Below are 11,011 nucleotides of genomic sequence, written 5' to 3'. Positions count from 1 at the left end.
GAACCTTTGTGCTGAAATGCCTCGCCCCCGGGCCGGTGCTCATTCGCAAAGGACCGTCCCAGCCAAGTGCCTGTTGGTAGGAATCCGTTTGGCCTCGGGTCTGAGGGGGCTTGGAGGTGGCTGTGGCTGTGGCTGCGACTGAAGCAGGGGTCCAGGAGAGTCCACAGGAAAGAAGGCGCCATGGACGATCAGGGCTGTCCCCGGTGTAAGACCACCAAATACCGGAACCCTTCGTTGAAGCTGATGGTGAATGTGTGCGGACACACTCTGTGAGTCGGGGGAGAGTGGGATTTATGGGGGGAAGACGCACAGGGTGGGAGCTCTCGAAAGAGCCGGGAGATGTTTGACCTCGGCTCAGGGGAGAAAAGGGCGTCGTTAGTTTCGACCCTGAGGAGGAAAATGGGAAAAGGGAACGTTGTTTCTGTAAACAGACTAGCCGCTAGCCCTGAGCCGCTCTGGCCTGGTTTGGACTGCAGGTTCGCTGATGTGGTAACCAGCAGTTTGTCAGGTTTCACCCTTCTTAGGTGATGAAAACCTCGACTGTATTTACAGGCTGTGTTGTCAACAGGGTTCCAGACGTCTCGCTGGTTAAAAGCGTGGGGATCGGAGTGTTTAATTTCACGCAAAATGTTTTTATTAAAAAGAGCGAAAGTGCTATGAAAATAAAATTACTGTGTTTATATACTGCTGCTATTTATTGCGTTAGTTAATTTGAAACCCCGTCGGTATGCCCACTGTCCTGATGGAGTTTGGTTAGATTCTCATCTCTAAAAGAGAAAATTTAGATTTTAGGCAGTTAATTTTGGAGATACCAGTAATGGCTGGCATTTATTGAGTGCACATTACATGCCAGGCACTGTTCTAAGCTCTTTACCATGAGTTATCTTATTTCATTCTCACAACAGTCCCATGAAGTACGTACTAGTACCATTCCCATTTTACAAGGAAGGAAACAGAGACTGCTCCACGTATCTTATTTAGTGGGCCCTGCTAGAATTGGAACACAGAATGTCTGACTCTAGAACGCCAATTTTGGGGGAATAGGGGAGGAAGGGAGGTTGAATATTTTGAAGAGTAGGTGTAGGAACTGGTCAGAGTGTTTCTTGCCACATTTTTATGGTCAAATGTGGTTCAGTAGAGGTGGTTTCTATAAAGCACTTTGGGATGTAAGGTGAACATATATTCCTGTAGTTTCTTTGAGGTTTCTTAGAGATAAAAAATGATGGATAATCTACAATGTGGTAGACAAGACCTTTGGGTAAGCATAAATTGCATGGTTAATTGTAGTTATAATGATTATAGTGGGGTTTAGTAACTTACTGGATTGGTCCCTTTTTCGAATTAATCTTTATTTTCCTTTGCTTCATCCAGCAAAGGAAATACAGTAGAGCTGTGATTGAATGGGTTAAGATTAGAAGTAAGGTGAAAATAATCAAGTAGATTGAAAAAGGGATACGAGACAAACGCTGTGTAAAGACTATTAGGTTTTTAGAGAGATTTTGCTCAGTTTCTCTTCATTTTCTGGTATCAGATTTGTTACAGTTGGTGCTCAAGGAAAGGGAATTTGCTTTTTTGGAAGGATACTAACTAAATGTAATTTACTGGAAGAAATTTCTACCTAGTAGTAATTAGCCAATCAGGGAAGATTATGTGATTTTAGTAAGATAAATTGCATTTTTATTAGACAATTATAAAATATTTATTTTTAATTAGAAATTGCTTTTGTCGTATCCATAGTCTTTTCTGTTTTTTCATAAGAGTTAACAATTATCTAAGTCATTCTCGTGTTGCATTGATTTTGGTTTATTTGCTAACCTGTTAGATAAAAACCATGTTTTACAGCCCTTTTTTGACTTGAAATATGAACAAACTGAATAAAAGATTATGTGGTATTGGCTAAGAGAACAAACTTCTGATTTTGAATTCTTTGTACTCTTATAGGCTCTGTGGCTTTGGGCAAATTCCTAACTCCTCTTGCCTCATTGTTCTTACCTGTACAATAGAGATAATAGCACCATATATATTACAGTGTTTGAGGATTAAACAATATATGTAAACATCATATTTGGAGGTGCTTAACAGAGTTTCTTTCACATAGTATTTGTTCGGTATACGTTGGCTATCATATTTGTGCATGGTATGGATGCTAAGCAGAAATAAAATTTAAACAGGATCTGTTTGGCCTGCTATGAAAGACTTGCTCAACAATGGTTATCTTTAAATAAATTTAAGAGACTGTAAAATGTGAAAGTATAGTTTTAATTATAATGACCCTTTTGTGATGATTTTCTTAATATGAACTCGTTATCATGTTCTCTCATGGAAATGGGATGATATATATCCTTACTTTTTTCATAATGTATATCTTGGGTATCTTTTCTAAATTGGTATGTACATGTCTTCCTCTTTAACAGTTGGTTGATAGTCCACTGTTCAGTTATACTATAACTGATTTAACCAAAAGTTTTTTGATGAATCTTTAGATTTCCAGGTTTTCACTGGAGCTTCTCTCTCTCTCTCTCTCTCTCTGAGCACTTATGCAAGTGTATTGTAAGATAAACAGGCAAACCGGGGGTAACTGTAAATGCCTAGTAGTAGAATTGTATGTGACTTTTAAATTTTGATGAACATTGCTCAGTTGTTATCAAAAAAGATTGTACTGATTGTGCTCCCAACAACTATTTATGGTAATTTCTGTTGCCAAACATCTTTGCTGATATTGGGCATTATTATTTTTTTAATCTTGCTCTTCTGATAGATAATGAAACATTATGGATTTTGATGTGAAATACTTTTGATTTGATAGTACGTTGAATTTGTACAGAATGTATTTCATGGGATTGAACTTGGGCATTTTTATAATACAGTTGTTAGTCTGAAAGGAGGAGGTATTATTATTTAGCATTGCTGTTTGCATTAGTTATCTATTGCTGTGTAATGAATTACCCCAAAACTTAGTACCTTAAAACAATAAATATTTATTATCTTACATAGTTTCTGAGGGTCAGGCGTATGAGAGTGGTTCAGCTGAGTGATTCTGGCTCAGTGTCTTTCATGAGGTTCGCTCAAGCTGTTGTCTGGGACTGGAGTATCTGTTTCCAAGGTCACTCATGTGGCTCTTGGTAGCTTCAGTTCCTCCCTGTGGACCCTCCATAGGACTGCTCATGACATGGCTTTTCCCAGAATTAGTGATGAGAGAGAACCAGAAGCTGCAGAGCCTCTCATCATCTAATCAGAAAAGTTACGTTATCATTGCTTCTGCTGTATTTTATTTGTTAGCACTGAACAATCCTGTTACAAGGTGGGAGGGTATTTATACACAAGAGTGTGAATACCGTGAGACAAGGATTACAGGGTCACATGATTTTACTCACTTTATTTTGTGTGTCCTCAAGTAACAAAGGCATTTTAGGAAGCAAGTGATAAAGTGAGTAGGAATAGTGCTTCACGAAAGATAAGAAGTGTGGGATTATGGAAAGATTATTTAGGAATACTATTTATGAGAGAAAATACAGGAGCAGAAAGGAGAAAAGAGGTGAAACATTATGAAAATACTTTTCTCCCTTAACTGCTAGCAATTGAGGAAGTGTGTTCCCTTATGTATCAAATCTATCCAGCAAACACCCAAATGAATTGATTGCATGCACATCCAAAGAAGATTGGATTCTATTTTTGCTTTTTTTTTTCAATTCAATGATGAACTTTGTCTTAATTACAGAAAAGGATCATTGTTTTTCTTTGTTTATCAGGGCCACCTATGTTAAGAAATGGGCCTTTCATAGTATTCTTTCATAGAATTCTGAAGGCATATTGAATTAGATGGAGCCAATTAAATCTAATTCTCATTTAACTGAAGTCTTTTTTTTTTTTTTTTAAGGAAGCTGGGAAAACTTAATTTTTTCTTTGGAATACAGAAACTTTATTTTTTCTTTTTCTATTACCCAACATAGTTGGATAATATTTTTCAGATTGACACAAATTTAAAACTAAAGTCTTTAATAATTTAAGTTTTATCCCAACCATCCTTGGCAACACTTGTCTCTGGAAACTTTACCTATATTTGATTTTATTAAATCTCCTTTTTTCATTTTAAACACACATAAGACACAAAGTAGAATAAACAAAACACATCCTGATATATGTAAAAATCAATATTTTGCCATACTTAAGGTTTGTCTTTCTCTCTTTTTTATCTTCTTTTCTCTGTCCCTCTGTCTCTCTCTCTCTCATTTACTGATGTTTCTTAGTAGTTTGTTCTAAAGAGTTACCAGTCTGAATTTTGCTGATTGCATCTCTGTGGTATTAATATGTTCCTTTGTATTTTCTATAAATTACTAGTAATTTTAGAAGTTTATCAGATTAAAGTTCAATTTATTTATTGTTGGAAAGAATAATTCATAAGTGGTATTAATTCATTTGTTTAACTAATATGCTGAGCTTATACAACACCTTTTTGCGAACTAGGAAACAATGGACAGAAAAATTAGAAAAAGGCACTCATTCTGGGTAGAAGAATTAGAAAAAGGGGACTTTCCAGATATATTGTTGTTAATTTCTAATTTAATATTGTTGAAGTAAGAGAACGCACTTCGCTAAATTTCAGTCTTTTAAAATTTTCTGAAAACTTATTTATGGTCCAGCATATGGTCTGTCTTGGTGAGCAATCAGTGTAAATTTGAAAAGAATGTGTGTTCTGTAGCTGTTGGGTATAGCGTATGTCAATTAGGTCAACTTGGTTGATAGTGTTACTCAGATCTTCTGCATCCATACTAATTTATTTATTTATTTATTTTTAAAAATTAATTTATTTATTTTAATTTATTTTTGGCTGTGTTGGGTCTTCGTTTCTGTGTGAGGGCTTTCTCTAGTTGCGGCAAGCGGGGGCCACTCTTCATTGCGGTGCGCGGGCCTCTCACTATTGCGGCCTCTCTTGTTGTGGAGCATGGGCTCCAGACGCGCAGGCTCAGTGGTTGTGGCTCACGGGCCTAGTCGCTCTGCGGCATGTGGGATCTTCCCGGACCAGGGATCGAACCCGTGTCCCCTGCATTGGCAGGCAGATTCTCAACCACTGTGCCACCAGGGAAGCCCCATACTAATTTATTTTTTCTACTCATTTTATCAATTACTCTGACTGGATTGTGGATTTGTCAGTTTCTCCTTTTCTGTCATGCTTCATGTATTTTGAAACTCTCTTATTAGGTACATAGATATTCAGAATTGCTATGCCTTCTTGATGAATTTATCCTTTTGTCATTATGAAATGTTCCTTTTGGTCTTTTGTAATATGTCCTGAAGTTTTTGTCTGATATTATTACGTCAGTTCTCTTATGCTTCCTGTTTGATAATATACCTTTCTCTGTCGTTTTGCTTTCAACCAATGTGTGTCTTATATCTTGTAGACAGTACATAGTTGGTTTTGCTCTTTTATATGGTCCAACATTGCTGCCTTTTAATTGGTGTGTTAGTCCCTTTATATTTAATGTAATTTTTGCTATCATTGGGTTTAAGTCTATTTGTTTTCCATTTGTCCTTTTCTTGCCTTATTTTGGATTAATTGGATATTTTAAAGTATTGGCCTATTAGCTCTTTATTGTTATTTTATTTTTTAAATTTTCTTTTAGTGATTTCTCTAAGTATAACAATGTGCATCTTTATCAAAGTCTGATAAGAGTCAATATCTGACACTTCTCATTTTTCACTTCCTCACAAATTCCTTACGTTTCAATACCTCGCAAATGTGAATAATATAATACCATTTACTTACCCCTCTCATCCTGTATGCTGATGATGTCTTATCTTTAACTTCTGTATATGATTTAATATTGTTATTTTTGCTTTAAACAGTCAGTTGTCTTTAAGGAAATGTAGAGAATAAAAAATAGTCTTTTTTTTTTTAAAAATTATTTATTTGTTTATTTATTTATTTTTGGCTGTGTTGGGTCCTCGCTTCTGTCTGAGGGCCTTCTCCAGTTGCGGCGAGCGGGGGCCACTCTTCATCGCGGTGCGCGGGCCTCTCACCGTCGCGGTCTCTCTTGTTGCGGAGCACAAGCTCCAGACGCGCAGGCTCAATAGTTGTGGCTCATGGGCCCAGTTGCTCCGCGACATGTGGGATCTTCCCAGACCAGGGCTCGAACCCGCGTCCCATGCGTTGGCAGGCAGATTCTCAACCACTGCACCACCAGGGAAGCCCAAAAATAGTCTTTTTAATAAACAACTTTATTGAGATAGAATTCACAAACCATAAAATTCACTCATTTAGAGGGTAGAATCAGTGGCTTTTGGTATATTCTCAGAGACATGCATCTATCACCACAATTAATTTTAGAATGTTTTTGTTACTCCACAAAGAAACCCCTTACTACTTAGCCCTGTCCTCCAGTCCTATTGTCTCCCAGCCCTAGGTAACCACTAATTGACTTTCTGTCCATATAGATTGCCTATTCTGGACATTTCATATAAATGGAATCATATAATATATGGTCCTCTGTGACTGGCTTTTACTTAGTATAAGTTTCATCCATGTTGTAGCATGTATCAGAGCTTCTTTCTTTTTGTTATTGGATACTATCCCATTGTATGGATATACCAGCTTTTATTTGTCTGTTCATTAGTTGATGGACATTTGGGTTGTTTCCACTTTTTGGCTATAATGAATAATACTGCCATGAACATTCATGTACAAGTTTTGTGTGACAAATGATTTTGTTTCAGGTGTGTACTTAGGAGTATAACTGTTGGATCATATGATAACTCTATATTTATCCATTTGAGGAATTGTAAGACTTTTCCAAAGTGACTGCAGAATTTTACATTCCCATCAGCAGTGGATAAGGGTTCCAGTTTCTCTACATCTTTTGCCAACACTTGTTATTATTTATCTTTTTGATTATAGCCATCCTAGTGTGCTGTAGTCTTTTTTTAAAAATTATTATTATTTTTCAATTTTTGGCTGTGTTGGGTCTTTGTTGCGGTGCGTGGGCTTCTCATTGTGGTGGCTTCTCTTGCTGCAGAGCACAGGCTCCAGGTGCACAGGCTTCAGTAGTTGTGGCTCGTGGGCTCAGTAGTTGTGGCACACGGGCTTAGTTGCTCCGCGGCATGTGGGATCTTCTCGGACCAGGGATCGAACCCGTGTCCCCTGCATTGACAGGTGGGTTCTTAACCATTGCGTCACCAGGGAAGCCCCATGTAGTCTTCTGTATTCACCTACTTATTTACCATCTTTAGTATCTTTCTTCCTTCTTTTGGATCGGGTTTTATAGTTGTATTGATTTTTTTTTCTGCCTGAAGAGCATTCTTTAGTATTTCTTGTAGTACAGGTCTGTTGGTTAAGAATTCTCCCAGATTTTGTTTATGTGAGTGTTTTTATTTCACCGTACTGTTTGAAGGATATTTCTGCTGAATATGAAATTATGGGTTGTCATTTCACCACTTGAAATATATCATTCCATTGTTTTCTTTTTTTTTTTCAGCCACACCGCACAGCTTGAGGGATCTCAGTTCTGACCAGGGATTGAACCTGGGCCATGGCAGTGAAAGCCCAGAATCCTAACCACTAGACCACCAAGGAACTCCCCATTCCGTTGTTTTCTGATCTCCATTGTTTGTGATGAGAAGTTAGCTGTTTCTTATATCCTTGGACCCCTTTATCATAAAAATCTTTTGGGGCTGCTTTCAAGATTTTATCTTTGGTTTCTAGCAGTTTGACTATAAGTCTAGGTGTGCTTTTCTTTGTATTCATCCTAGTTGAGGTTTGCTGAGCTTGGAACTGTTAAGTCAGTGTTTTTCATCCTATTTGGAAAATTTCAGTGATTCTTTCTGCACTATTTTCACTCTCTTCTTATTTTGGAACTCCAAGTACATGTGTGTTAGACTCTTTGGTATTGTTCTATAAGTTGCTGGGGTACTTTTCATTTTTCTTTGATCTTTTTTTCCTGTCTGTTCTTCAGATTAGATATTTTTTACTGGTCTGTATTCAAGTTCACTGACTCCCATCTGCCATGTCCAATCTTCTGTTAAGCCCATGTGGTAGATTTTTCATTTGTTATTGTACTTTTGTTCTAGGGTTTTCATCTTGTTCTTTTCTATAGTTTTCATTTCTCTTACTAGATTTCCTATCTGCACACTAATTAAGACCATATTTTCCTTTACTTCTTCGAATGTAATTCTTTGGACATATTTTGTGTTAAATCTTTAAAAACATTTAAAATAGCTGATTTGAAAGTTTCACTCTGTTAGATCCAACATCTTGGCTGTCTCAGGGTTGGTTTCACTTATTTTTAAAATTTTTATTTATTTATTCGGCTGTGCTGGGTCTTAGTTGCAGCATGAGGGATCTTTAGTTGTGGCATGCAGGATCTTTAGTTGCGGCATTCAGGCTCTTAGTTGCAGCATGTGGGATCTAGTTCCCCAACCAGGGATCAAACCTAGGCCCCCTGCATTGGGTGTGAGGAGTCTCAACCACTAGACCACCAGGGAAGTCCCAGGGTTGGTTTCTATTGACTACTCTTTTTTTTTTTTCCTATGGGTCACATTTTTCTTTCTTTTATTTTTTTACATTTAGTACTTTTTTCAGTTGTATACTGGATCATGTAGATGGTACTAGAAATTGCAAATTTTATCTTTCTGTGTAGAGTATTGTTTTTTAAAATTCTTGTAGATACTTCAGTTACTGGCTGATTACCTTGAACTTTGTAGGCTTGGTTTTAATCTTTGCTAGGATGGATCTGCAGAGAGCCCATTGTGTTTCCTTACTTTACTGCAACTCAACCTCCAAACTTTCAATTCCTGGAAAAACTTGTTGGGGCTTGATTTTAGGCTTTGTTTGGGTGAGTCTAGAATAAGTCTTACTATATGATGTGGTTCTCACTCTTAGTTGAGGCCTTTTTGGTATCTCAGTTGGATGTTTGAGGTGTTAATAAGGTGTTAATGTGGTTTCTCTACTTTGGTTGGTGGGAACCCCAAAGTATACCCAGCACTCCTTAACTATACTCTCTTCCTCTCTCAGCCATTATCTTTTAAGCCTTGATTGGTTTTGCCCTGCATATGTGCAGTCTGTTCCGTGGCCAAGGACTTACGGGGGTTCTTACACAGACTTCTGGACCCTCTGCCTTGCAGATTTCAACCATATCAACTGCACTGAAGTCTGATCTCTGCCTATACAGCTTAGCAGAACCACTGTGCCCTTCTTAAATTCTTGCTTGCTGGGCCATGGTCATGGAAATTTTTCCCAGGTAGAAAGAAGAGGCAATTGGAGGGGTCACCTTGTTAGTTTACCATTTCTAAGGGATTATAGTCTATGTGTTGCCCATTGTCTAATACCTGTAAATGATTGTCTCATACATTTTGTTTGTTTTATGGTAGCTCATGGTGAGAATGCTAGTCTGACATCAGTTACTCCATCATATTTGTTAGGAAAAGCTGGCCTTACTATTGTTGAGGCATTTACTTCCTGTAGCCTCAGTTCTGTGTGTACATGTTTATTTTCTTTACCTCAAAATTGGTAATTGCTATGCCCCTTTAATATTTCTTTCCTTTTGTAGTTTCTGATTTTTTTTTTTACTACCTCAGCTTCTTCCCTAAAACTCTCCTAAATATTCTTTTCTTCTCTCTCTCCCTCCCCCTCTCCCTCTCCCTCCCCCTCTCCCTCTCCCTCTCCCTCCTCTCCCTCTCCCTCTCCCCCCCCCCTTCTTTGTTTGCTTTAGTGGAGTGTTTTGAAGTTGATTAGAATATAATGCTGTGGAACAGCTATGGAGAATTAATATCTCATATCTTGTGGATTGTAGTTACAATGAATATCTCAAGACCATTCTCCTGAAGGAAGTGGTTTTTGCTTTCACTACATGTATAAGTGTTCATGTCCCATGTATTTTAATAATACAAATCCATTGGGTAATAGAACACTGACTCACGAGTTAGAAAATCTGTGTTCTAGTTCTGCTACAGACTGGCAAGTTTTAGGCCAGCTGTTTAACTTTGATTTGTTAATTTGTTTAGAACAGATCATTTTTAGCCCCCTTCAGTCTCTTAAAATTTGGGTAATTTAGTTAACAGTTAATTAGAAAATCATTGTAGTCATTAGCTTTAGTCTTTTTTTTTGACCTTATACCATTAGTAAAACTGCTTCTTAAAATATTAAAAATTTTAGTTATTTTTATTAGCAGTGATTTTCCTTTTCCAGTGTGGGAGAGAGTGCTGGTCAGTTTATTTACAGAATATGAATATATCACTATGGATTGGTTATTTTATGGCTATAATATGTATTTTTTTGGTTTGACTAAAAATGACTATTAGTGCATTTGAGTCTTGAAGATGCAGTGTTTGCATTTCAGTTCCTTCTCTTATTGAGTGTAACTTACTGTCTTAGTTCTTTAAAACCGTGGTTACTAAATATTTAGCAATTAATATTATCTGTAATGTTTCTCTTTGTATGTGAAAATATAGCCCTAACCCCATATGGCTCTTCTTCTCTAATTCTTTTCTTTTATACTGGGAATCTTTTTTTAAGATTCATTTTATCTGCTGATTAGCTTACTACATATATGTATATATGTATATATATACACACACATGCATATACACATACATTTTCTGTCTTGGAGGAAACCTTTTGTGAGGTTTTGCCTGCAGGTGAACTTTCATTTCATGGATGGACACCCTTTTTCTTTTTTTTTTGGCTGCGTCGGGTCTTTGTTGTGGCATGCAGGATCTTTGTTGCGGCAAGCATGATCTTTTTGTTGCAGCACGCAGGCTTCTCTCTAGTTATGGTATGCAGGTTTTCTCTCTCTAGTTGTGGTGCGTGGGCTCCAGAGCACGTGGACTCTGTAGTTGTGGTGCACAGGGCTCCAGGGTGTGTGGGCTCTGTAGTCGTGATGTGCGGGCTTAGTTGCCCTGCGGCATGTGGGATCTTAGCTCCCTGACCAGGGATCGAACCCGTGTCCCCTGCATTGGAAGGCAGATTCTTTACCACTGGACCAACAGGGAGGTCCCTCATGGATGGACACCCTTTAGGAGC

The 11,011-nt window shown here is 37.7% G+C and overlaps 1 protein-coding gene across 4 annotated transcripts in view; it reads left to right on the top strand.

Moving 5' to 3' along the window:
• Positions 1-38: 38 nt before the first annotated feature.
• Positions 39-11,011, top strand: part of MNAT1 (MNAT1 component of CDK activating kinase) — a 211,877-nt gene continuing 200,904 nt past the window's right edge. For all 4 annotated transcript variants that reach the window (XM_082386675.1, XM_082386677.1, XM_082386674.1 and 1 more), the window contains exon 1: positions 39-269. In XM_082386675.1, the coding sequence (XP_082242801.1) occupies positions 181-269 (89 nt within the window). In that variant the 5' untranslated portion in view covers positions 39-180. The remainder of the gene's footprint in view (positions 270-11,011) is intronic.

Source organism: Balaenoptera borealis, assembly GCF_965194805.1.
Source record: "Balaenoptera borealis genome assembly, chromosome: 3".
Lineage (NCBI taxonomy): Eukaryota > Metazoa > Chordata > Mammalia > Artiodactyla > Balaenopteridae > Balaenoptera > Balaenoptera borealis.
This window is presented reverse-complemented; position numbering and strand designations above follow the sequence as displayed.